Raw genomic sequence first — 26,703 nt, 5'->3', positions numbered from 1 at the left:
GCAAATATTTAAGGCTCCAACTATTACTTTCATTATCAATCAATTTGTTTTTAGGAAATGATTTGTTTGGAAAATGTGACAAACCAAATGATATATTAAAATGTTTTGTTTTCAATCAACTGTGTATTTGAGTACAGTACTTGAGTAAATGTACTTGATTACAGTACTTGAATACAGTACTTGAGTAACGGTACTTTGTTACAAGACACCACAGACCCTAGCAGCAGGAAAAGATTATGCACCAGCAGCCAATGGCCACACGGGACTCATGTAAGGCCCCCTCCGATTGGCTGACCCACATCCTAAAGGTCAGTCCGGGGCTGTGATTGGTCGACGGGGGGTTTGTTTTGCAGTCTCCGGACTTCCTCCTCTGGCTGTTTTCATAAACAAACCACACTTTCCCTCCCGCCGGGGCCGCGTCTCTCTGTCAGCCTGCCAGCAGCGACACACTCCCGCCGCCGTGTCCGCGAAGAGGCCGTGGAGCAGCAGCCGCGAGAGCCGGGACAGACCCAGGAGACAGACCCAGGAGACAGACACGCGGGGTGAACGCTGCGACAGCCGGAGTCTTGTCGGTGTTGTCTTCATTGTCCGAGCGGACGACGCGTGGTCGACTGTCGGGACTGGGACTGAGACTCCCCCCCCCCACACCCCCTCACCTCCTGCAGACCGCATAACCCGCTGTAACCGCATGGTTTCGAGCTGTCAGTGATTCTAACCCGCAGCTGAGACCGCGAGGAGCGTCGGTTGTTTCAGGTGAGCGGACAGACACCGAGGGGAAACCCCGCAGAGCTGCTCTGTTGTGGCTGTGTGGCGCTAGCATGCTAGCTAACACACACACACACACACACACACACACACACACTAATGTTTGCGCAGCTCTCTTTGTTAGGACATTGCATTGACTTGCATTCATTGTGGACAGCCTTACCAAAACCGGATCCCTAACTTTAACCACGACCAACCCATGCATAACCATAACCTCTACCTAACCACAATTCATATCTTTCACCTAATCTTAACCAGGATTTCAGAAATTATGTTTTAGCTGGTCCTGACAAGCTGCTGTTGTGGGGAGCTAGCATGCTAACACACACACACACACATTAAAGCCTTATCCCTGCAAATTCACTCCGATCCCCAACCGTAACCTAACCAGGATTCACATCTTAACCTTAAGCTTAAAGGCTCAGTGTGTGGAATTTAGTGACATCTAGTGGTGAAGTTGCATGCTGCAGCTGAACACCCCTCACCTCAACCTCCACTTCCAAACATGAAAGGGAACCTGTGGTAGCCTTCAGTTGTCATTAAAAACTCAAAAGGTGTTTAATTTGTCCAGCCTGGGTTACTGTAAAAAAAACATGGCGGCCTCCGTAGAGAGGACCCGCTCCCGAAGTAAATATAAATGATCTAAATATAGGGCCCATTCTAGGGTAAAGAAACAGACTTATTTTATATTTAATTTCTACAAATTGATCCCTTTCACCTAAATCTTTTACACTAAACCTTTAACCAGCAACTCAGAAATTATGTTTTGCCTCATTAGGACGGAGCTCTGGTCACCATTTGGTCCACTGGTCCTGACAAATTCAGTGTTGATGCTGGAAAAATGTCCTGAAAAGATAACAAAAACGCACACACATACACTGGGGTAGAGCTAATGCCTCCTGCAGCTAATGCATGCATTAGGACCACAGACGCTCTCCAGTGTTGTACAGAGCAGAAATGTGGCAGCACACGTTTGACAGGGCTTGAATTTGGGTTAACTGATTGCATCTAATGAAGCGAGGGTTGTTTGTGCAAACTGTTACGAACCAGGAAACAAGCTGCCTGATAAACGGTGCCTGTCCCCGACCCATCTGCTAGCATGAGCGTCTGCACACATAATGACCGTAACAAGGATGCATGATGCAGAAATGAGCTCAGCCCATCGTTTGTTCTTTTTTCTTGTTTATTCATTCTATATTTAACACTCAGTGAAGGATTTATGAAGTGCATCCCTGGTTAAAACACTAAATTTAATGAGTTTTTTTACTGGCCAGTTAATCCTCTGGTTGTTCCAGCAGTACTTTTGTGAGGTTATTTTGGGATAAAGCCTGCGAGTGTTATGCTGCTTTTATCAGATGTGTTAAAAGTTGTAGAAAACCTGTCTGTCTGTCTGATAAGCTGGAATTCCTCACCCACAGTTAAAAAATGCTCAAAATAGAAAAGGAAATCAACCCGATTGATCTAAATGTATGAATAACTGGTATATCTCAAGAGTGGTTGCATGCATGGCAGCGTGACTGATCCATGTGTGACAACTGACCATCATCCTGCTTCCTCCTTGTCCTCATCCTCAGATATGGTGAAGCTGACGAAGGCCAAGACGTTCCAGGCTTACCTGGACTCCTGCCACCGGCGTTACAGTTGTGTACACTGCCGCGCCCATCTGGCCAACCATGACGATCTTATCTCTAAGGTCAGTTTGCTGCCACCCTGTGTTGTTCCTCATCATTTTAGTTGGCTCGTACAACCCTCCATGGTTCTCACGCAGTTATCTCCGCCAGGGAGGTCGTGTTTTCATTCCTCGGTGTCTGTCTGTTTTGTAGGATTACACAAAAACTACTGAACTCATTTTATTCTAAACATGGTGGAAGGGTGGGTATGTGACAAGAAGGAACACCCCCGCCCCCCCTTTAAATCTTTTTGTTGTTTTTTTGTTTGTTAGATTTTTGAGATTTTGATTTGGAAAAATACAGGATTTAAGGGGCCTGTTGGGCCTTGGCGGAGATATGAGTGCCATTCTAGTTTAAATGGTTGCAAAACTGGACTAAAATAACACTCCACATATTTCAAACTTAGATTTGGGATGTTAAAGTGGACAAATTTCAATTGCCATCATATTGTGATCTTGATCCATATCAGTATCAAGTGGAGAATTGTAGCATTACTTCTCTCTGATGTTATTTTCTTCTGTTTCTCATAGTCTTTCCAAGGCAGTCAAGGCCGAGCCTACCTCTTCAACTCTGTGTGAGTATTTTGTTTTCAAATATCACTGGTACATACAAAAGTTATTATTCTTACTGTAGGTTGTCCCTCCTATTTTTAGATCAGAGTTGTAATAACAGCCGAATGGAAAACATCAAACTAATCGTGGTGCTGTCACTAAAGAATCCTTGCCCATATGAAGTACATTTGTAACTTGTGGGGGGGGGGGGGGTTTAAAACTTTATTTGAAGCAGATGTTTTCAGTACAATGTTGTTTTTTTTAAAAAAATCTAAATTAGGAGCCTGCTCTTGTTAGCCATGTTTAGCCAAGACTTTGTTCAGCTCCATCCATCACTATGTAAACTGGTATAAAATTAGTTTAGTTAGTGTTAGAATTTATATTCTTTGCTGTTTTTAAACCACTTAAATATGTTTTGTACTTAGCCTACACAATTGTAAAATCATCTCTTGCCTTTAAAACATTTTGTGGACCTTTTTTAGAAGCAAAAACAAGTTGGAGAATCTATGATCTTCTTTTGTTTTCCCAGTACTTTATTTTCCCAAAACAGTCCAGTTCTCCCTGGGAACTAATTCCCATGATCAGACATGTTTACAGATTGTCAACAGATAATTGGAAATTCCTGCAGATTGGACCTTGAAGTAGAATGAGATCATTTTAGTCACACTCCTCCTGGGTTAGTAGGTTTAAATTGAATTGGCTCAGGTGAAGCCTTAAATGGTCTAAATCTTTTTCTCTTAAAGGAATTTATAAAGTGTAACAATTTATCTAGACCGTTAGTTTGACAGTGGAGTGGATAAGTTTTACTCTCCCATTGTCTCACTGCTGTGAATCAGAGATGAGCTGTTGTTTGACGACACTGCGTTCGGTTTCAGGGTGAACGTCGGCTGTGGTCCTGCGGAGGAGAGGCTGCTGCTCACAGGACTTCATGCTGTGGCCGACATCTACTGTGAAAACTGTCACACTACACTGGGCTGGAAATATGTAAGCATGCACACCTCAACACGAATAGCAGGCTTGGGTTAATATCGTCATATTGGTGTCCGTGTAAACATAGTCAATGTCTGCACATCCTTTTATGAAACTAGCACTAAGCAGAGATAACAATGATATATGTCTCACACACACCAATGGACTTTTTTTTATTGTATTTACCCTTGTGCAACTTCCCTCTGCAGGAACAAGCCTTTGAGCTGAGTCAGAAGTATAAGGAGGGGAAGTACATCATCGAACTGTCCCACATGATAAAGGACAATGGCTGGGACTGAGCGAGGAAAATCTTCATCTTTCTCCATGACTCTTTAAAAAGTTGCATCCCCTCACATAAAAAGGGTTCCAGTGTAGCTTCCTTATCCCGCATTCGAGCCATTGCTTCGTATGGCTTCGCCAACAGTAGCATGTGATGCCTTATCTTTTTCTGTTCTTTGTGTCTTTTCACGGCGACCACAACACCACCATTTGCTGATCTCACTATCCTAATCGCTAGTTGTGCTGGGACATGGACCGAATGAGTGCAGGGTGGGTGTGTGAAAGACGGGCGGATGTGGTCACGCAGGCACGTGTGCGTGTTGGATTTTTTAAAATCGTGTTCGAGTGATGAAACTTTTATCAGTGACCACGAAACGGTCTCACTCTGGGGAGGTGAGACCTGGGCAAGTCAAATAATCAAACCTTACACTTCAAATGCAGGTATTTGGTTGTTTTCCCCTTTTGAGTTTAGACTATCTGGCTTAAACGGTGTATTTGGGCTCGTTTAACCCTACAGATCCTTTGCGAGTGATACAAGGCTATGGGAATCCTTCTAGCAGTGGGAAGGCTGTTCTATTTTTATCAGTGAAATTCATTGTTTTTTTTAACAGTAAGATCAGTAACACTTCTTGTTATTGTGCCAAAGGCAATCAGGGTGTTATACTAGTGATGGTCAAGGCCCACAAAAGTCTCCCAAATGAATTCTTAAATCTGGAGTATGAGTGTGTTCTGATTGTTGGGGTATATTTTAATGTGTGCGTGTGCGTGTGCGTGCGTGTGCGTGCGTGCGTGTGTGCGTTTGCAGTGGGTGTTTGTGCTGAGATGCCTTAAGCTGGATGATGTTGAGAAGAAAAGGTCTGGGGTTCACATCTAAGACTCATCACTGCACAGTTGGGATATCTTCACTTTTACTTAATGCTGATAAGATACATCCTGTGTGTTTGTGTATAGCCTTTTATCACTGATACATTTACTCAATCCTCTTAGTGCAAAGTGTGATTAGGGTTTTGTAGCATATTTATGGTGATTTATTTTTTAAAAGTCTGCTTCTTTCATGCTTTCATTTAAGTGTATTATTTTAACTTTTCATTAAAAGACAGTGTCTGTAACGGGTTGTTCACTTTTATTTTGTGTGTGCTATGTTGTTGATAATGGTTTCCTGCCTCTGACCTACAAATTCCTCTTTTTATTTACTCAAATAACTGGTTGATCAAGAAGAAGTTTCTGTAGAGAAGGGATAGTTGACATACTCTTGTGTACTTGTCCTCTCGATTGACCTTCAGTATTATTTTAACTTCCTTTTTTACGGAGCGTTTGCTGACGTCTGTTTCAGGAAATATGGCCGTAACACCTTCTGTTCCTGAATCATAGTGTTAACTATTGACTATAATGGATGATCATGCTGTTTAATAACCAGCGTAAGTGTTACTGCAGAATGCTATGATGTCACTGGGAAGTTTATCTTTGACTATTTGGTTATAAAATGTCATTTTTTTTGTTTAACTGTTATAAGTGGCATATGAATTATTTTTAGTGAGGACACAGTGACTTTAACCTGTGACCTTAGACCACAATGTGTTCGTGTTAACAATGGCTGTGTTCTGCAGGTAATTAACTTTATCGTTCACGCCGGTGAGAGCAGAGGCAGGCGTAAAGATGGACAAACCAAAAAACACATTTTCTAATCCGTCCCACAAACTTGTTTTTCAAATAACAAAAGAAAGTTAACACATCTTCTGGTCTAATTGTAAAGAAATGGTGATCACACTTGCTGCAGGAACAGGTCACACGGGGAGCTCTGAACAGAACTAACAGTTTATTATAAGGATGTGGTGCAGAAACTGCTGACAGTCATGTGTATGCAGTTCATTCAACTGTCTGTCCTGCTCTTACCTTTCATTTCTACCAGTCTATTGTGTATTGACATTGTAAATGTCTTTGTTGATGACAAACAGTGATAAACTTTAAACAAGTAGCACTGAGGGATATACATTTATAATGTTTGGCTGGTGATCCCCCACTTATAGGTTGAGGATTTGGTGCCTTGTTCGTGGACACGTCAACAAATCATGAGGCTGGTGACAGAAAATTGTATTCAATTGTTTAATTTGTGCAAAGTGGCAACAGTTTCGTATTGTGATGCCAAATTCATAGTGTATAATTTGCTCCCTGAGAAGCAAATCCTGCTGGACTGCAATGGATAAATCAGTAATTGAACAGTTTTTGATTATTTGCATATTTTGATTTTGAATTTGATCACAGCCCCAAACTCAGTTTCACTGTACTTAGTATTTTTAGAAAACCATAACAGGAAACAGAGCAGCCATGCAGAGACCTCAGTCAAATCTAAACTGGTGTCAGAATTTAAACTTCAATGATGAGATAAGATAAGATAATCCTTTATTAGTCCCACAATGGGGAAATGTGCAATATCACAGCAGCAAGAGTCAAAATAAGCATCAGTAAGTAATAAGTAACATGCAATACTCAAATGTAAGGATAATATTATATTAAAAAAATTAGAAATATATGAATGGAATCAAAACTAATATGTACAGTGTAAAATGCAGGTGATGTAAACCGTAAAGGTCACAGAGACTGGCTGAGGGTGACTTTTATATTTTAGGAAACTCGATTAGGTATTAAGATGTAAACTAGAGACACAATCCGCCCAATAAGGAACAGACATATTAGGAGATGAGGTGAAATGTCCCTTTATCTGACACTAGGAAACGTCCATTTCTAGTTGACAGTGTCACCTTGAGAAAAGCAGCTCCGGTGAAGTCACTCAGTCAAGTCTGTTTGAATTTGTTTGACACGTGCAGGGGACTCACATGTGGATTTTAAATGAACCTGCAGCTGCCATGCTGATTTAAAAAACATACATATAATATAATAAAAGATGGATGTCTCCTGATCACAGGCTCACCGGGTTTCCTGCGTTGCACTGTTTGTTTGTTGTGGGTATTTTCTTATTATTAATTATTAAAAAACAATGTGTTCAATGGTTGATTTGTACTGTTTATGTGACACATTATAATTAATACGTCAGCGTGAAGTGACTTCAAGCGATTCAACCGCAGTCAGTGCACTTGCAGCAGAACATACCACAACACGCACCCCGTAAAAAAACAAAACAACCCATTTAAACCTTCATTAGTTTAAAGAGTTTACGTGCGTGTGTATTTCATGTGAAAGTCGCTGACACGTGAGAACAAGCTCTCCGGGAATATTTGTTAGATGCGATGGAGACAGAACAAGGGTTGGATAGTGGATGCCTCTTCGTGTCGGCCACCCCCACGTCCGCGGGAATGGACGCGTCCGAGGCTGCCGGTCATGTGACTTTTTCCGTTTCGCCATTTTCCTCCTGAAGACCCGGTGCTGCCTCTGGAAGAAGCTCCGCGAATCGACCCTGCTCTCCGCGTTCCCCACCTGCCCCACAGCCGCCTGCGGGATAGAACCACCGGGCCGACCGACCCCCCTCCTCCAAACAGAAGAAAGTCGTTCCGTGTAGCTGCGTCCGTCGCCCCGCGAGAGAGAAGAGCGAGAATGAGCAGCCAGGAGAGCCCCGAGTACTCGCCTTTCTTCGCCGTGATGGGAGCCTCCGCGGCCATGGTCTTCAGCGGTAACTACCCGAGCTCCTTCTGGGTCGACCCCTGTCTGTGCGGGCTTAGGTAGCGGGTGCTGTCGTTAGAGAAGCGGGCGGGTTTGGGAGTCAGCTTGCCCGGTCGGTCACGGCTCGCACGCACCTGTCAAGCGATGCGAGGCGGTGGCGAAGGCAGGAGGAGGAGGAGGATGGGGGGGGGGGGAAGGTGTCCGAGCGGCCGCCGACCACCAGCCCCCTCTTTCCTCCCCGGCTTCCTCACCCGACCACCGGGGTCGAGCTGGAGCCACGTCCGCTGGTGACGCAGAGCCTCGCCGAGGTGGCAGCTGCTCCCTGTAATCTGCCATCGTTTATTGTAATTTACAGCAAAAGCGGCCATCGACGAGTTGTAGGGGAAGCAGGATTGAATCTTCCTCTTCCTCTTCCTCTCCCTCTTCTTCCTCTTCCTCTTCCTCCTCCTCCTGTACCGCTGGTTTCTATCCGGATCACACGAAGGCCCGGGCCTACACACGTCAGTCTGGTGCATTTAAAGGGAAAATCCGTCCATTCATTCATGATGGAGGCAGGGTACACCCAGTGTGTCACATGGCTGCTGGGGGGTGGGGGGGTGTAGGAACGACACACACACACACAACTGTCTGCATATCCTGGAAGTCACTGACAAAAAAATAATTTTCACATCAGTCGATATCGATAATTACCTCGATAAATGTCCCCGTTATTGTTTCTCTGTAAGTTTAAAGACAGATTCTCGACCCCCGAGTGAAGGTTGTGGGTTTTAAACTCGTTACAAAACCTGAGGTCAAGCAATTGTGTCTCGCCTCAGGATGCTCGCACCGTTCATAATCAATATGTATCGACATGTGTTGAACCTTTGCTTTATTGCTGAACATTTCGGCGGCAGACTGGAGTTCTAACATGAATCTAGAGATGCACAGATACAAATATTTCTCTCCCAATATGCAACACCTCAGCTCAGGGTATCAGCGAAACAGAGAAGTGATCCAATACCAGTGCTCTTCTGCTCAAATATGAATCTGTTTTCATTTTTATTTAATGCAACATAAGTCCAGGTGATGCTGAGGTACCAAAAACTGAGTCAGCGCCCGGTTGAATGCAACTACAGTTTTAGAATGACCCTGGCAAAGAGTCTGGATTTAATATCACAGCCTGGCTCACACCCAACTGGATCAGTGTGTCCGTAATTAAACCTTAATACATTTCCCCTTACACTTATCTTTTTTATTGCTTATGCCAGAGGTGTCTGTTGCTCCAAAATCCACTTCCCTTTGAGTCCTGCACAGACTTTGTCTATTTGCTCACATTTAGTATAAAGGCTGTAAGAAATCAAAAGTAGTTTGTCAGTAACGGTCAAACTGCAGTTTACCTCATTAAAGTTATCAGGTTGAGTTTTTGTATTCAAGTTAAATTCAAAATACTGGCGAGTACAAGCTTTTGCTTTTCATTAACACCAAATTGTCTTGTCATGTGATGAGATGCTGATATTCTGTGATGCAGAAACTTTTGGTTTATAATTTTAATGCTTCTGACAAAATATGAATAACTAGTATTTTATAAAATAAGACGGTGAGGCCTAAATAGTGTCTAATAACATTTACACCAGTAACACAGAGTACTATGGGAACCTTATCTGTCGCTCATCATTTCCACATCATACAACCACACCTTGGTAACAGAGTATAATTTTAGCTTTACAGCGTTAGATCAAAATCCACTCTGCCCACAGCTCAGTAGAATCTCCACGTTTTGTTAGTGTAGTGTCATAAATGTTGTTTCCTCACAGCGGAGTCAGTCTAGGATTTCTTAAAGGTTTCAGTTGTACAGAGCCGAGGCCCTGATGTAACCTTTAGGGAAGTAGATGAGGGAAATATGATCCTTCCTGAACATTTCACAAGACAACTCAGTCAAGCATAAGATATCTGTGTTCACCTTTTGTAAAGCTGCAGCTGTGACTGTACCTCCTTTTAAAGACACCAGGGGGAATAGGCAGTGCAGAGTTGACCCACTGTGCTTTGCAAAGAAAAGCAATCAGAAGACAAACCCTTAAATTTGAACCAAATACAGACCAAAAATATCCTTGTGTTGTCTGATGAAAAGCAGTTAAACTATTAGAGAAAATGCTCGGTTGCTTATTTACACAGTGCTTATTATCAAAAACCCTCGAATGTGTCAACACACCCACGGCAGCAAGTGAGAAGCGATGAAAGCTTAATCGTGTGAATTTTATTTATTCCTTCGCTCTAGCGGGTCTTCATTGTGCGCCTGTGTTGTGTGTTCAGAGTTTCTCGTTGTCATCAAAGCCAATGAATAATAACCAGTAATTGGCTTTTCCAGTTCTATGCTTCCCAGGAAGATTGCATTAATTTCTCTTGAGATACCGGTCAACCATCACCTTCTGTCAAATGATGACATGAACCAATACAGGGGAAAAACCCGGCGTAAAGCACCCGATGGGCTCTGTGTGATCTGAAAACTGCTTTAAATGATAGAAACCATCTTTGAGAAAACGTTATTTTCATGTATTTTGAATCTTCAGTTTAGTCCGTGTCCCTGGATTTATGAGCCGGCCACCAGGTGGCGAGCGAGACGCTTTGGCATCACTTTTTGGGCGCAGTCATGTTGTCCATCTTTTATATATAGTTTATCCTGCCCACTTTTCAGTGCTCGTTCTTTTATTGGAATTTCTGGGTGAGAGAAAACAGCAGTTGAATGTTTTTTATTGTTTCATCCGGCATTAACACAAACTCTCCTCTTTCTTACTCAGCATTGGGAGCGGCGTACGGGACAGCGAAGAGTGGCACAGGGATCGCTGCCATGTCGGTGATGCGGCCAGAGCTCATCATGAAGTCCATCATCCCCGTGGTCATGGCGGGTATCATCGCCATCTACGGGCTAGTGGTGGCTGTGCTGATAGCAAACAACATCTCCGAGAAGATTACCCTTTACAAGTGAGATGAACCTCGGATACAGACGTTGAACAGTTTTAGTCATTTTCATCTCACCTGCAACCCATCCACCTCCTTAACTCACAAACATAGTAATATTATACATATTTTATCTTTTGAATGAATATTTACTGACCTTTTTGATCTCCTGAGAAAAGTTTGGATCTTGAGCTCTATTAACGTTAAACTTACTACTTCGTGGTGCGTTTGTTTCATCTGACTCATGACTGGGAGTTTCTGGGTTACTAGTTAACGAGGACTTGTTTTCTGAAAAAGGCTGGCGACACTGTTATATGAGGGTTTACATGAGGGTGAGACCCCATGAAAGAAAGTAATTATATATATTTTAACCACCATACCATCAGATGCACAGTATTGTTGTGAAATGGTCCCGTTTACTGTTAATATAGCTAATTAAACAGATACAATGCATGACAAGTTAAAGTCACAGTGAAACAGCAGGGCAATGAGCACAGTATGAGTCCAAACAGCCACATTTACCTTCATTATGTACTTAAATGTTCCTGCTCTTAAAGCAACACTATGTAACTTTCTACCTCAAAACAGCTTTAAACCGTTTCCTCTTTCATTTCCACTCCTCACCCTCAACATCTGTTCTTGCTCGATGTGACTTTCATGAGCAGGTTTGATCTCCTGTGACACGTGTGGTACTGACTGATACTAAATTGTCAGAATTAAGTCCAGCAAGCTTGGAGTAATGCTGAACTGTAGATCAGTTGAAAGATACCATTTTTAAAAAACTGTTCTCCTATATTCAGTGAGGAAACTTTTGAAATATGAAGAATTCTAAAGAGTTGGGTGTATTTGTTGTTGCAGTGACAGCTCTGCTGGTTCAGAACACTGGGGATCATGGGTCATATCCACTGTTCAGTTGTACAGTCGGAGCCCCGGGCTTTGTTTTCTCTCTACATGAAAACCACTTAATCGCTCACAGTGCCCAACAGAATTAATTACCTTGTGCGGCTGCAGGGGGCGCTGTTTTTTTTGTAAAAGTTACATAATGCTGCTTTAAATTGGGAAAATGCGGTTGTAATGTTTCAATGGTGCTCTGATTTATATTCGGATACCCCCACCTGAAATCTTTCAGACTTCAGACACTCAGCCTCTCCTGACTAGAACCACTGTTGATAACAAACTGTATGTTTCAGACAGTATTACCTTGTACACTAACGGAACTTCTCTCTTTCTCTCTCTCTCCTACAGGAGTTTCCTGCATCTCGGGGCTGGGCTGAGCGTGGGCCTGAGCGGTCTGGCGGCCGGGTTCGCCATTGGAATCGTGGGCGACGCCGGCGTTCGAGGCACCGCCCAGCAGCCCCGGCTCTTCGTGGGCATGATCTTGATCCTGATCTTCGCTGAGGTGCTGGGGCTTTACGGCCTTATCGTGGCCCTCATCCTATCTACAAAATAAAGTGTCTGCGTCAAACACCATCTCATTCATTCCATATCCAAGCAGCAAGAACAAATAGGAGATTTTCACCTACTTCCATTACACCCCGCGGGTCTGACAGGATGGGATGGCAACAGAAACATGTCAGCGGTCGACTTTTGACAGCTGTGTCCTCAGTAGATGTGATCTATCCATATTGTTTAAAGCCATCCAGTTGTGTCAGGTCCTTCGTGTACAGTACGGGCATGAAGATGTATTGGTTGTTGTGGGATGATGTGTGGACAGTCTGCCTGATTTGTTGTCTGATCTTAACCTGTACAGTGATCCAGAGTCCCTTCACTCCTGTAAATGTAGTAACCAGTCTGTGCTGTGGGTGTGAGTATAAATGTTTACCCCTCTGCCCATTCCCCTCCTTTGGGTTTTTGTTTTCTGTTTTCTGTTGGTGGTTTTGATTGTAATTCTCTGTTTTGAAACTGCTGAAAAATCGTGCACATTGGTATTTTATTTTTTCATGTTCTTTTTTTGGGACCATTTTTGATTCAGGAGCTGTCAAGACATATTTTTTTCACTATTTATGGAAAGCTATGACGATTTTGACTCAATGAAACTGTCTTAATGGAAAACTGTTAATATTAAAATACCCTATATACATAAAAATACATATAAATTATCTGTGTATAGTTAGATTAATTGCACTGTGGGTAATTGTTCAAAGTGCTTGGAATTCCTCTGGATGTAGTGTGATAATTAATGGAGGATGTCCACATGTTGACTTGGAGTTTGTATGTGTGTGTGTGTGAGCATATGAGAATGACTTGAGTGTATAATGCGTGCAAGTGGATTTATGTTTAATATGACATTCTCAAACACTAGTATCGTTTACTTGTAGTGCTGCTGTCTTATTTGTTTTTTTTGTTTAAGGTGAGAGGTCACTGTTCAGCCATGCCTGTCAGATTTCCAAATAAAACTCAGCCTCCTCCAGAACGTCTCTGTCAAGTCATTTAATGTCTATCAATGGGATCAGTCAATTAAAGCATCAGTAATACAGTTCTCTAGTTTTTTATTCTCTCTGCAGTCAGACTGTCAAAATCCACTTCAGAGAAACAAATCAGACTATGAATAGATTGTTTTGAACTCATTTCTAATGTCTGAGTCATGTCGTGTGCATGTTTGAATGTTGACGTGTGACATGCACACTGGGGCCCACTGGCAGCTGATCTCTGGCAAGGAGGATGTTGCCAACGACTACGCCCCTGGCCACTGCACCATCAGCACAGAGACCAGCAGACCTGGTGCTGGACAGGATCTGCAAACTGGTGAGTCACTCCAGAGCAGCAGGAGTTGATTGATTCTGGAGCCTGTGGTGAATTATTATCCTGATGAAGAAAATGACAACTCTCCCATTGGGCCGTTTACCTTTATACCACCAGGGGACAGTAAATCAGCATTCGATTCGATTCTGCCTCAAAGAAGTTGCTTCATTTTCTTGGTCTTACTCAAATATTCAGGATTTGAGAGATCAGAAGCGGTTGTGGTTCAGGAGGTAGAGCGCGTTGTCCACTAACGCTTTTTAATTTGAAAAGTTTTGTATTTGTGTTTTTACTTGTATGAAGTTTGTGAATAATTCTTGCACTTGTGTTCTTTTGTTTGAAGAACTTTGTGTTATTTTAAAGTGTTGTATTTGTGTTTTTACTTGTGTAAAATGTAATGTAAGTTTGTGAATAATTCTTGCACTTTTTTATTTGAATGCAAAACTGTATTGGTTTATTTTAAAGTGTTGTATTTGTGCTTTTACTTGTGTAAAGTTAGAGAATAACTCTCGCTCTTGGGTTATTTTTAATGCAGAACTTTATTGGGTTATTTGCAGTGTTGTATTTTTACTTGAGTAAAGTGAGAGAATAACTCTTGCTCTTGTGTTATTTTGAATGAAGAAGTTTATTTTGAATGAAGAACTTTATTGTGTTATTTTGAATGAAAAACTTTATTGTGTTATTTTGACGTGTTGTATTTGTGTCTTTACTTGTGTCAAGTTAGAGAAGAACTCTCGCACCTGTGGGTTAAAACCACCTGAGTTGTGGTGGCGGAGATGTTTTCTGGGAACTTCCTGTGCAGACTGATCTCAGAGCAGCAGCGGGGCTTGTTGTTGTTTTCTCGGGACTCATGGTAAGTAGGTCACGGGGAAGCGCAGCTCCGCCTGCCGCTCCTTCGTCTCGTCCGAGTAGCGATCGGCTCCTTCGTCCTGCAGCTTCTCTGCAGTGTTTACACTTGTACCTTCGAGCTGGTTGTGAACAACAAGCAGGTAATGTGGGGGCCATCCTTTTTATTTTTTATTTATTTATCTAGCGCTCCTAGCAGTAGCATGCTAACGGAAGCTAACTCACTAGCTACTCTGCGCGGGTTGTTGCGCCTTCGAGTTTCCTTTTCACGACACAACCCGCGGACACACACCAGTCAGCGACACGCAGCAGGGAACCGGGCCGTGCACACACACGTCTAAACCCGCAGTCTGACTTGAATTGTGACGCCTCTGACCTTGTTGAAGCCCGTTAGCATGTTGATGCATACGCTTCGTGATGCTAGCGTTAGCCTAGCCTAGCCCAGCTGGGCTAACAACAGCTGGTTTGGACAACATCTGCACGTTAAAGGTTAATTAAAATTTGACAGATGAAGGTAAAGACACGAGAACTGTGTCCAAGCCAAACACAGACAGTCAAGCGTTTAGGTTGATGTGTGCGTTGCTGTTTTTGTGTGGTTTGTTGTTGTTGCACAAACCAGGACACGACATGTCAATAAACTCTTGAATCTAATACGACTTCCTGGAATAAGAAGGAAATGTGCAACATCTGTTTCAAATGTAAGTTTAGCTTTAAATAACATTTGACTGAAACAAACAAGGAACTACGACAACAGGAATAAACCACTAAGATGTGTCATAACGTGTGTTTGTGTTCTTCTCGTTAATCACTGGGGAGGAGGCTGGATTATGTAGTGAATGTAATTATTGATATAGATTATAGTCTTTTTATTGTTGCGTATGTTAAAACATCTTTTTTAATAAAAAGCTGAAGATGAAGTCCCCTGTTTTCAGTGTCTGTGCCTCTCACACCCTCATGTTGTCATCCTGTCTTCCAGCAGCCGGACTGATGCTGTTCATCCAACATCTGGAATAAACCTGTTCTGATTGTCGGGTCCTTCTACAACTGAGACAAAGAGTGGCTGCCATGTCCAGACGAAGCAGGAACAGTCGTGCGTGGAGATACGTGTGGGGGGGGATACGGCAGGACGCTGATGCCCGGGCTCTCGTGTTGGCCTCTGAAAGCGAGGAATGGAGCTATGGCCGCCTAGAGGTAAGCACAACGCACTGGAACAGATGTGTCAGACATCGTGTGCGTTTCCATTTCGTTGTCATGTGATGCACCTTGAAAGTTGAAAGCCTTTAGTTTGTCTATGGCCTTTATTAACAGATCTATGTTTGTTGTTGCTAATGTCTGATGCTTGAAGCTAAAAGTTGAGTTGTTTACAAGCTTTGTTTTAGATCTAATAATTTAGGGGAATTCACCATAATGTTGGCCTTTAACTTTCAAAATGTGTTTTTCAGTGCAGCAAGCAATTTCCATTTAAAAGCCTGAATTCCATTATCAGCCCTGCAATGTTGCTTACATAGGATTTTCGCTATTTCTTTTTCTGCCCACTTGCTCCCAAGTTTAGTGACTCCGACTCTGAGACAGACTTTTCAGCAGTGATGGTCCCTCCAGTCCCCAGCGCAGTGCCGGTCACCGGAGAGTCCTACTGTGGCTGCGACTCCCAGGCTGAGACCAGCTACAACCCTCGTCTGCGCGGTTTTCACCAAGTCAAAGACTGCCACTGTGGAGAGGATGACCAAGGTACAAGACTGCTGCTGCATTTCAAGGGTTTAACTAGTGTAGGAAGCATAATTCATAGGTTGATTTCAGGCTACACCACTGTATGATGTCATGTTTTAAATTTTTGATCACATAATCCTAAGAATCATATTTTTGCTTGTCAGATGATATTAAGGTAAAATAAACGTACAACACAGTTACCTGAAATGAATGACTTCCGTTGTTTTTAGAATTTGACTGGGGGTGGGACTCGAACAGCCGGTCGACGGCAACATTACTGAGCTGTGACAATCGCAAAGTGAACTTCCACTCTGAATACAGCTGTGGCACAGCTGCGATCCGCGGTTCCAAGGAGCTGGCTGAAGGACAGCACTTCTGGGAAATCAAGATGACATCTCCAGTGTATGGAACAGACATGGTAAACCTCTGATTTCTTGCCTCCTTACATTGGCCTGCTTTTGTTTATGTTATGTCCTTTTCCCGAAAACAAAAGATTGTTTAGAACAAAGGCTTCATGAATTCTTCTTCGTTCTGTCTTTATGAACAGATGGTTGGCATCGGCACTTCTGATGTCAACCTGGACAAATACAGACACACCTTCTGCAGCCTGTTGGGGAAAGATACAGACAGCTGGGGTCTCTCTTACACAGGTAAGACCAACACAATACATTGTAATGAGGCAGTGACTGCGCTCAATGGTCACAGTGTGAGTTAGACGTCATTTGCTGTCTTTCTTTACAGGCTTGTTGCATCATAAAGGAGAGAAGATGAACTTTTCTACACGGTTCGGACAGGGGTCCATCATCGGAGTCCACCTGGACACGTGGCATGGCACACTTACTTTCTTCAAGAATCGAAAGTGTATAGGTTGGTACACCCACTTTAACCCTTTTAATTCAAATCAAGTTGCACCAAATTTCACACGCTCATAGATATCAGTTCCCTGGCTTTGTTTGGGAAGCACACTGATGTGCATAAAAGAGCTGTAGAGCATTTTCCTGCACAGCTTTCACGTCCCACACAGAACTGGATGACCTTTCAGACATAATAAGGGTGTCCATATATTTAGTGGGAATTCTGTGGAGTTTTGGCGTTGGAACAAGATATTAATCCTGATAATACATTTTTGTCACCCTTCTTGATCCAGGTGTTGCTGCCACAGAGCTCCAAAATAAGAGGTTTTATCCGATGGCGTGCTCCACAGCAGCCAAAAGCAGCATGAAGGTGATCCGGTCCTGCTCTGCCCCCACCTCCCTCCTCTACCTTTGCTGCGCGCGCCTTCGCCAGCTGCTGCCAGACTGTATAGACAACCTGGACGTGTTGCCCCTGCCCCCGGGCCTCCGTCAGTTGCTCCACAATAAACTGGGTTGGGTGCTCAGTCTCAACAGTGGCGCTGTAGAAGAAACCCCAGACGGGCCTGAGTGCTCCTCGCAATTGTCTGTCCCTCCCTTGGCCGGACCGTCCTCCTCGGAGAGTGACTCGGAGGGTTGCACGTCCGACCCCGAAGCCTGTCAGAGGAAAAGATGCCGCTGGACATGACTGGGCGGCTCGAATCCTACCTCCTCTTAAACACTGGCAGAGGTTACTGCCCTACGGCATCTAATCTAGTGTTACTTACCTGCCTCAGGCTTAGCGTGGTAGTGCAGAGAATAACCAGGCTCGGTGGAGCAGAGAGAGCGGTGTGTAGGCGGTGGCAGTATTTCTGCCTGCACGTTTTATTACTGTGATCTTCTCTCATGCCATTCACATGTCTTCATGCTCTTCATGCACTCAGTATCCAACACCAGCTTCAGTAGTACGTGAAAAGATGTGGTGTTGTTTTGTTAACTAACATAATGTGTTGCCATTCACCAGTGGGAATGAGCGACATTGTGCAGGAATGGTTACGCTGAGAACTGTACAACGTGACACTGAAGCAAGATGAATCCAAATTTTTGGTCGTCATCTTTATATATTTGCAAGAGGGGGGTGGGGGTTAAAAAATGACAGACAGTAAAAGTATTTTCTATGTTTTTATCCTGTATGCAAAAAAAATGATATTATTCGCTGTCCATGCATTATCAAAGTTGTCTGTTACCTGTTTCACTGGCATCTGCAATTTCTACTTTTCCAAAGTGAGAATCAGTGGATTTCTTACTTGCAGGTCACGGCTGTGAATCTAAAACTTCAACTGTAAAAAAAACTAAAGAAATGATGAGAGGAGGTGGAATGAACGCGAGTGCACTTTGCGGCTTTTAGTCAACAATGAAATGATTGTTTCTGTCTGTCTCTTGATCCCCAAACAACTGACGCACATCTAATCGTTCATCACATTATTGGAAAAAACTGTTTAACTAAATATTTACTACATTCAAGTCTCCCTTTGAAAAGTCCTGCTTGTGGTTTAAAGAAGCTATGAATTTCCACTCTTCTGAATAATGTAAGCAGTAAACATCGTCTCGTGTGTGTCAGTGAAATGAGACCACCGCACCTTTCATGTAACTTTTTATCGCTGTTACGTCTTATTGTTACTTTAGAACTTTTTAAGGGTAGTTTATTTGTTTTAAGATTATGAGCACTTTTTAGGGTTAAATGTTTTTGTTTTCCCAAAGGCCTTGTTCAATCCCTGTCCTTAACAACTGCTCTTGATTCACTAAAGTTGTATTTAATGCTACTGTCGTCATTTCAGTATCAAACCCTCAGCCCCTCTTGGCCTGAAACGTGACTGTGGAAAGGGGTTAGGTGAACATCTGCTGTGATGGGTTTCAATTATTACAAGCTTTCAGAGCAGAAAATGATTTTTCAGTCATGTCATAGAAGCTTATTTCACTGCTTCTGCAGATAAAAATGATTCTCAGCTCTTTCTTTAGATGTTTTCGTGTATTTCCAACAGTTCTATGTGGCTCAAAACACAGTTTAAATATTGTGCTACTGTCTGGTAACAATCACAACTAATTGAAGCTGTGGATTTCACAGTATTTTGTCATAACCGCAACAGAGAGACTGTCGCCTGAGGGATCTGCAACATTTCTCCTGATGTTCTGATGTCTTGAAAAACATTTTACTGTCACTTTTGATGCCTACGGGGGCTAAGTGGGTTCAAAAGGTCAACTTAAGTTTGATATGATATTAAATTAGTGACAAGGGTCAGATATAAAGTGTAGTTTTTTTGTCAGAGTACCCAACCATAACAATATAAGTATAATAATAGTGTTTGAGTAGTGGTTGAGGCTACACAGTTTGCGGACTGCTGCCTCAGTCTCCTGTCTCTGATCACATTTATTTAGCCTAAGTAGATGCACACAAACATTTATGGTACTATGCAATGCAATTATCTTCTGTGATGAGGGTTTCCTGGGGGAATGGGTTTATCTGGGTGCCATGCCTGAGACACTGGTACCAGAGGACCACACTTATCGGCCATGAGTAGTGTTACATTCCAGTTGTGCAATGAGTTAGTCAGAAATCCCTCTTTGTAGATCCAGTGATGTAACCACACACTGGTTAGTTGTAGTCCAGAAGATGTATTTTTTTTTTTTTACTTTTAACTGTATTTGTCTTCACATCAATGCATCCAAGCACTTTTTCTTACTGTTGTACTGTAAATAGGAAAATTCTAAGTGTCTCTTCTATAACATGTCATTAACAATACTGTATGTGAGGGCCTTTACTGGCCTTTTTCTGTATACCCCCGATCAGCATGATTTCAGCTGAAAATAAAATGAATGCTTAATAAACATATGCAGAAAGGACTTAATTGAATCGACTGCCACTTTGTTGACTCCAGAATCAAAAACTATTGAAAACAAGAGCTGAGGTTTTACTCTTTGGATCCAAAAAGAGACTTGGTCCCAACAGGTGGTGTGAAAATAAAACCAATGTAACCTAACTTAAAATACATTTTATTCAATATAATCATTACGTAAATTAATTCAATAATTCACAATGAAGAAGCTCAATAGTCGAAAACAGCTATTTGCATCTAATTCTACATAAAGTGTGGCTGTTGAATAAATATATTGCTAAATTATTTTAATCTTTATCCGTTAAATTATTCTGAAGAGATGATTGAAGATGCTTCCATTGACCAATCAGCCATAATCCTCAAAATATGCAATAATATGAATCAATTCAAGAGCCCTTTTCACATGATAAATTATTTGGAGCATACGTTATGAATTATTATAAAGAGTTTCCCACAAAATACATGACATAATATAATATAATAATCAATATTTTGTCTGATTACACTTAAATTAAATGCTCTCTAAATTCCCTCCTGCGGAACGAAAGTACGACAGCGGTTCACACGGAACATTTTGGCGTGCGGACCGCAGAGCGGAGCGGCACTGCTGAGGTCAAGTCCCACAGACACACACAGACCTTCAGGTATTTCAGCTTTAAGTGATTATAGAACAGGATCGACAGTTCAGCGACAGTTCGTCAAACCCGATCTTTTGTCCTCAGTGTTCGATGCGTCTGTCCAAGTTGTTCTTAGCCTCTAACAGCAGCTAACGGCTAGCTCCGGTTAGCTTCGGTGCAGCAGGGCTGTCAATGTGTTCGTGCTCAGGCTGAGCAATAAATCAATATCAGTATTTATCAAACTATAACTCACTAAAAGCAATATAACAAGTCAAATGTTTATATAACGATCCAATATAATACATAATGCACAAGATATAATCACATAATGGATCGACCACAGATGTGTAAAATGTTTTTGTTATTATGAACATTGAACTCACTCTCTCTCTCACCTTGCTTAGTGTGTTATATGCCTGACACCTCCCTGCTGTAACACTGGAATTTCCCAGTTTGCGATCAATAAAATCAATTCATCAATGATATCTGTCTATCTATCTAGCTCATTAAGAAGGCTTTAAAACTTCAACCTTCACTCTGGAGCTAAAATCAGTCTTAAAAGTTAAAACAACAACAACAATGTGACATTTATCGTGATGACCATGAATATTGTCTCGTATGAAGTTGCTGGCAGACTGATTTGGGGCTTTGTTTCCTCTGTTACCAGCAGGGAGAAGATCTAGAAGTCCACATGTAACTAAATGAAATTCCTCTCTTGCAGGACACACGTCGTGCTCGTGGAGGAGCGGCTTTAACGCAACACAGTCATGGTGAAGAAAAAGCAGCTCCGGCTCATCGCCGAAATGGCTCGGAAGATCCGGGCGTACAGAGAGCTCAAGTCCCGGCCGCGGGACTCCCAGAAGTACGCCCTGGACTACGAAACGATGAAGCGTCCTCTCACGGGGAAGATGCTGCCCGTGCTGGCTTGGGCAGATGTCCGAAAGGAGAGCCGCCTCTTCTCCTTGCTTGCGTGCATGAGGATGTTCGGAGTCGGGCGCCTCTTCACCCGGAAGTCGTGGTTGGAGGACCACACTGAGCCAAGCTACTGGCAGATCACCAAGGTCAAGGTGGACTACACAGCTGAGGTGAGAGCTGGCCACATCCACTCACTGTTACAGACTGTAACCTCTGCATATTGTTATGGAAATACATGTAGAAATGAGTGTGACTGACACTGATATGTCCCGTAATCCCGTACAACTGGTTTCTTGTGGTTTGTAGAACATGGATCATGGAAAGGCGTGGGGGATCCTCACCACCAAAGGTAAGACTGGACCCTGTAACTAATCAAAATCCCAGTTGGAGAGGGCGATTACCAATATTACACGGGATGCAATGATTCTTAAACCAAGAGGACTCACTCAGAAGTCTTAAATTTGTGCACATAAAATAATAAACAATAAGTGATCATTCTGTAACTTTGTTGTGATTTGTGCTCGGCAGGGAAACAGGAGAGCGAGGTCAAGGAGGTGGACAAGGTGATGTACCATGACTGGCGCCTGATTCCCAAACACGAAGAGCAGCAGTTCACAGACTTTGAGCCGCTCCCTGAGCCGCCGGTGCGCTATGTCCCCTACCCCCCACTGCTCCGCGCCATGCTGCTGGCCCAGCACAAGAAAGCAACAGGCCGCGTACTGACAGAGGAGCCCATCTTACCTTTGAAGAGGGACGTCCGGCTCAACAAAGACTATTTCCGCAGTCAGGAGCAAGCGAGGCAGAGCAAAGAGGGGACCGCGGTGTGATACTCCTGCTCGACTGCTGTTCACTAATCTTGGACATTTTGGACCAAATCAGTGTTGACAGACGCGTCGAACTTCTTCTGTCCAAGAACACTGGAAGTCTTCAGGGCAAAGTCCTGATAAGTCCTGGACTCAAACAAGTTCTTTGCCTAATTTCATCTGAAGCAGGCCTCTCTGTGTGTCATGTGTATGTGTGAGATGTGTTAATAAATCTGAGGTAAAATAAAACCACTCTCAGTGAGTTTTAATGCAACATTTTTTGTGTTTAAATCAAAGACTACCTCGACTTTGTAGCAGTAAAGCTACGCTTTGGCTTCACTTTTGAGGAGCCGTCATGTCGTCCATCTTGGAACCTCTGAGTTGGAAGTTGCAACTGGAACACCCCCACACTCAAATCGGTGGAACCTCACCATCCCCGACTTCCAAAGATGGCGGCGCCGTGTGTCAGCAGTAGTGAAAGATGTATTTTTATTTCACTACTGTCATTACATTTGCCGTAAACATAGTACTGTCCAATTACTGGACGTGTTTCTACGGCGTTGGTTTGTGTGAAACGCCACTTCATGTGTTATTATGAACTGGTTTTGCTAACAATGGCTCGCTGGATAACGTAAAGATGGTTCCTGTGCAACTGGAATGCTATCAACTCGGGTTATGTATTATTATTACTATCAATAATACTATTATAATAATGATTTGATTTAAATTATTGATATTATAAGTACTAATCCTATTAGCAAGTAAACGATCCTGATTTAATTTTGTCTTCCTGTATAAAACTGTATTAATTTCATTTCATCACGTCATCTTTGGTCACTTTACGGCCGTGAGGCAGCTTCCTCAGCTCGCCTGTGATTGGCTGCACGTTCCATAGCAACGTAAGCGTCTACGTCGTCCTCCTCGTCCACTTCCGCCTCAAGCAGCGTGTGTGTGCGGCTCCGTCCACTCAGCGACATGATCTGTCTGTTTCTGTCCGTGTTCGCTCACGTCTTCCAGTCAGGTTGGTGATGTCTTCATGTCTTCATGTCGGTCCTGGTTCTCCGGTTGTCTCGGCGGATCATGAGCTCGCAGTGTCCGCAGAGAGAGAGCGACTCCTTGGCTAGCTGCTGCCACAGAGAGGGAGCGACTATGGAGGCAGGGAAACCTTCAAGAACTTTAACTAACAGCGACTAATGTGTGTTTAACACAAGTGGAGTCGTACACAAGTGTGACCTGTGACTAACAACACACACTGTAGTGACAGACGTGTTAGCATTAGCATGCGGCTCCACTGACACACCGGCTAGATGCTAATCCACCAGCTCTGCGGTCCATGTGTTTCTCCTCGCGGGGAAGGGAGATGATTCATCGGCTTATTAATAGCTCGTGTTGGGGCCCGTGGGATCTGATTGGCTGCTGCAGGAGCAGCTCTGCAATGGGGCCGAAAAAAAGGTCACAGGGAAATTTGAGTGAGGCTGAAGATCTGATGGTTAAACGTGCACGGATTGAAGAATCTGGTGAGACACACCAAGCGGACCTGAAGTGGAGCCTTCAGGGTGTTAGAGGTTCCTCTTAGAGTATGAGAGGTTCCTTCAGAGTGTGAGAGGTTCCTCTTAGAGTATGAGAGGTTCCTTCAGGGTGTGAGTGGTTCCTTCAGGATGTGAGTGGTTCCTTCAGAGTGTTGGAGGTTCCTTCAGGGTGTGAGTGGTTCTTTCAGGGTGTGAGTTGTTCCTTCAGAGTGTTGGAGGTTCCTTCAGGGTGTGAGTGGTTCCTTCAGGGTGTGAGTGGTTCCTTCAGGGTGTGAGTTGTTCCTTCAGAGTGTTGGAGGTTCCTTCAGGGTGTGAGTGGTTCTTTCAGAGTGTGAGAGGTTCCTTCAGAGTGTCAGAGGCTCCTTCAGAGTTCCTTCAGAGTGTTAGAGGTTTCTGTGGTACAGACTGTTCTGCAGCCAGAGTCGGGGTATATTACAAGTCTGTAAGAGAAGCATTTACTAATCTAACAATTGGCTCAAAACTTAGATACGACAACACAAGCTCTGCAGATGCATGTAGTTGAAACCTGAGTGTTCTCTGCTGCATGTGGAGGTTTGAAAGTAAACTGTGTGTGACACCTGCTGTCTAACAAGAATGTATTTATGTCACTGCAACACTTCTGCATACTTCTTCCTCACTACCTCCTGCGTTAGTGATGGAGATGTTTAAGTACATTATACAAGTTACTTCATTAAATGCACTGGTATTGGATCCGTACACAGATTTGTATACTCGCAGATACTCCATTTTATGCAGTATTTGAGGTATTTTCAATGCTGGTATCAGAACATCTCTAGTTATTGACTTTAATGATCCGACTCCACCATCTACACTGAGGTGAAAGCTAGTTGGTCTTGTGTGTGCTATGGTTGGACATTGCAGTTAAAACACTACACTGGTTTTTGTTTTTTTCATATTTTTAATATTGCCCAATGTTAACTCTGGTTCTAGCGTGGACTGGGGTGAATGAGCGAACCTTCATCGCTGTGAAACCCGATGGCGTGCAGCGGAAGCTGGTTGGCGAAATCGTGCGGCGCTTCGAGAAGAAAGGGTTCAAGCTGGTGGGCCTCAAATTGATGCAGGTGGGCTGGATGTCCTTCATTTCCCTTAAAAAAACTGAGACGCTAAAATAGTTGAATCCCCTAAAAAGTACCGTACACACTAAGTATGTTTCTGTCTTGTCTTGACCGATCAGGCGTCTGAGGAGCTCCTCAGGGAACATTACTCGGAGCTGCGGAGCAAACCCTTTTTCAGAGGACTGATCACCTACATGAGCTCAGGACCAGTTGTTGCAATGGTGAGACTCTTCAGCACATTTTCTCCACATACACAAGTCCTCTGGATACGAAAAGGTTTTTATCCTGGTTAATTTATTTATCATTGAGGTTTAAATTGATACCACAGCAGTTAAGTCACACTCCTGCTACATCAGAAAATGGAGTTTAAATGATGTGTTGTGTATGACAGAAAAAAACAAGTCAGCCGTATTTGTGAAATCATTTTTCCTCTGTACAAGAAGGTGAATGTGTTGAAAACGTCAGATCTAATGAGGCAGACATTTTGGGACACTGTTCTGTAAAGGGTGTGGTGCCACCGCTGCTTTGTGACGTCATCCTTTTGTGCTCAGGTCGTGTGCGTCTCTGTTTGTTCAGGTGTGGCAGGGTTTGGACGTGGCTAAGACCGCGCGTAAGATGTTGGGAGAGACCAACCCCGCGGACTCGATGCCAGGAACCATCAGAGGAGACTACTGCGTGGAAGTGAGCAGGTCAGATCCAAGATGACTAATTTCTCCCTTGAGGGGAAAAAACGAGAATTGTATTTGTATGCTGCAGTCACAATTGACTGTTTGCATCCTCGACAATATGCACATCATAAAACTAAATGAAAGAACATTAAATAAAAGACTACAATATGTATAATATCATCTCTTGTGTGTGTGTGTGTGTGTGTGTGTGTGTGTGTGTGTGTGTGTGTGTGTGTGTGTGTGTGTGTGTGTGTGTGTGTGTGTGTGTGTGTGTGTGTGTGTGTGTGTGTGTCCCCCCTGTTTGTGTTGGCAGGAACGTGATCCACGGCAGCGACTCTGTGGCGAGCGCCCAGAAGGAAATTGCTCTGTGGTTTCGTCAGAACGAGCTTCACTGCTGGGAAGACAACTGCAGCCACTGGATCTACAACTGATCTCTGAAATCCACTGTCTCTAAACCGTCCTGTTGGTAAACCAGTGTTTTTTCTTTTCTTTTTGTTAAGTCTCAGTACAAGATGGATCACATTGTACCTCAGAGGACGATTTTGGCTTTAGTAGCTCGTAGCTACAGGAGAGATGCTGCGTCATTGCTGCCTTGCTGAATCTCTCGCTGTCTTGTTTTCCCCCCCCATTCCCTTCAAAATAGAATCTATATGAAAGTGTTTGAAATGATTCTTCAAAGCAAAAGTGCACTAAATGACCAAAAACGTGACTGTTACAGTTTTCAGTGTAGATTCTGATGAGTGCAGAACACACGTGGTTTTTAAAGCAATAAGCTTGGTGCAATAAAAGGTCACGAATCGTAATAATTGATCCCAAAGGTCTCAGGTGAAGTTACAGGAAACGTCAAATCACAGCTCTGTTGTCACCAGCTCAGTTTGTTTTGATTCTTTGTATTTAAAGTGAAAAAATCAGCCACATGTATCGAAAATACCAAAACCTTGAAGAAAGTAATAATAAACGTTACCCGGCACCATTATTGCACATTCACGATTTCTCAGTTTCCTGTAACTTTTAAATTCAGATTCTGTAAGAATGTAAAAACAGTCCGATCACTTAAAAAAAAACTTGAATACAGTCGTTGATATGGCTTTTAAAATATGATGTATAGATTGTCTTGTTTACGACGCTGAATGAAGTTTGCGAATATCTTTTTATAAAACATTTTCCCATCATGTCGTCACATTCATGCTTTTTTAAAACACTATAATGATGCTCAGTGGATTGTTTTGGACATGCTGAAGAAAATAAATCAAAATCTTAAAAAGCCAAGTTTCAGTGTTTTGTGAAATGAGACAC

General features: G+C 43.0%; 5 protein-coding genes across 12 annotated transcripts; all 5 read left to right on the top strand.

Moving 5' to 3' along the window:
* Positions 1–548: 548 nt before the first annotated feature.
* On the top strand, positions 549–5,343 carry ypel3 (yippee-like 3). Its single transcript, XM_034594131.1, has 5 exons — positions 549–753; positions 2,340–2,458; positions 2,966–3,009; positions 3,862–3,970; positions 4,165–5,343. The coding sequence occupies exons 2-5, from the start codon at positions 2,342–2,344 to the stop codon at positions 4,252–4,254; spliced, it is 360 nt and encodes a 119-aa protein (XP_034450022.1). The 5' UTR covers positions 549–753; positions 2,340–2,341; the 3' UTR covers positions 4,255–5,343.
* Positions 5,344–7,358: 2,015 nt separating this feature from the next.
* atp6v0ca (ATPase H+ transporting V0 subunit ca) lies at positions 7,359–13,196 on the top strand. The gene is made up of 3 exons (XM_034594130.1): positions 7,359–7,859; positions 10,624–10,807; positions 12,029–13,196. Exons 1-3 carry the CDS (start codon positions 7,784–7,786, stop codon positions 12,231–12,233), a joined length of 465 nt encoding a protein of 154 aa, XP_034450021.1. The 5' UTR covers positions 7,359–7,783; the 3' UTR covers positions 12,234–13,196.
* A 1,105-nt stretch (positions 13,197–14,301) lies between these two features.
* Positions 14,302–18,220, top strand: spsb3a (splA/ryanodine receptor domain and SOCS box containing 3a). 5 transcript variants are annotated; one of them, XM_034594083.1, is made up of 7 exons: positions 14,302–14,511; positions 15,348–15,559; positions 15,916–16,096; positions 16,306–16,493; positions 16,623–16,725; positions 16,817–16,942; positions 17,223–18,220. In XM_034594083.1, exons 2-7 carry the CDS (start codon positions 15,434–15,436, stop codon positions 17,612–17,614), a joined length of 1,116 nt encoding a protein of 371 aa, XP_034449974.1. In that variant the 5' UTR covers positions 14,302–14,511; positions 15,348–15,433; the 3' UTR covers positions 17,615–18,220. The 5 variants fall into 5 exon arrangements, with proteins under 5 accessions (XP_034449974.1, XP_034449977.1, XP_034449973.1 ...); XM_034594086.1 differs by having other exon boundaries at positions 15,345–15,559; positions 15,921–16,096; XM_034594082.1 differs by having other exon boundaries at positions 15,345–15,559.
* A 2,113-nt stretch (positions 18,221–20,333) lies between these two features.
* On the top strand, positions 20,334–22,396 carry mrps34 (mitochondrial ribosomal protein S34). 2 transcript variants are annotated; one of them, XM_034594118.1, is made up of 4 exons: positions 20,334–20,443; positions 21,138–21,501; positions 21,638–21,680; positions 21,860–22,396. In XM_034594118.1, the coding sequence occupies exons 2-4, from the start codon at positions 21,184–21,186 to the stop codon at positions 22,156–22,158; spliced, it is 660 nt and encodes a 219-aa protein (XP_034450009.1). In that variant the 5' UTR covers positions 20,334–20,443; positions 21,138–21,183; the 3' UTR covers positions 22,159–22,396. The 2 variants fall into 2 exon arrangements, with proteins under 2 accessions (XP_034450009.1, XP_034450008.1); XM_034594117.1 differs by having other exon boundaries at positions 20,393–20,444; positions 21,141–21,501.
* A 605-nt stretch (positions 22,397–23,001) lies between these two features.
* Positions 23,002–26,663, top strand: nme3 (NME/NM23 nucleoside diphosphate kinase 3). Of its 3 annotated transcripts, none has more exons than XM_034594122.1 (5): positions 23,002–23,155; positions 24,615–24,745; positions 24,859–24,960; positions 25,316–25,428; positions 25,721–26,663. In XM_034594122.1, exons 1-5 carry the CDS (start codon positions 23,110–23,112, stop codon positions 25,836–25,838), a joined length of 510 nt encoding a protein of 169 aa, XP_034450013.1. In that variant the 5' UTR covers positions 23,002–23,109; the 3' UTR covers positions 25,839–26,663. The 3 variants fall into 3 exon arrangements, with proteins under 3 accessions (XP_034450013.1, XP_034450012.1, XP_034450014.1); XM_034594121.1 differs by lacking the exon at positions 23,002–23,155 and adding an exon at positions 23,308–23,651; XM_034594123.1 differs by lacking the exon at positions 23,002–23,155 and adding an exon at positions 23,805–24,377 and having other exon boundaries at positions 24,512–24,745.
* The last annotated feature ends 40 nt before the right edge of the window (positions 26,664–26,703 follow it).

Source organism: Hippoglossus hippoglossus, chromosome 8 (assembly GCF_009819705.1).
Source record: "Hippoglossus hippoglossus isolate fHipHip1 chromosome 8, fHipHip1.pri, whole genome shotgun sequence".
NCBI classification, from domain to species: domain Eukaryota; kingdom Metazoa; phylum Chordata; class Actinopteri; order Pleuronectiformes; family Pleuronectidae; genus Hippoglossus; species Hippoglossus hippoglossus.
Note: the sequence above shows the minus strand (reverse complement) of the source record. Positions and strands in the feature narration are given on the sequence as shown.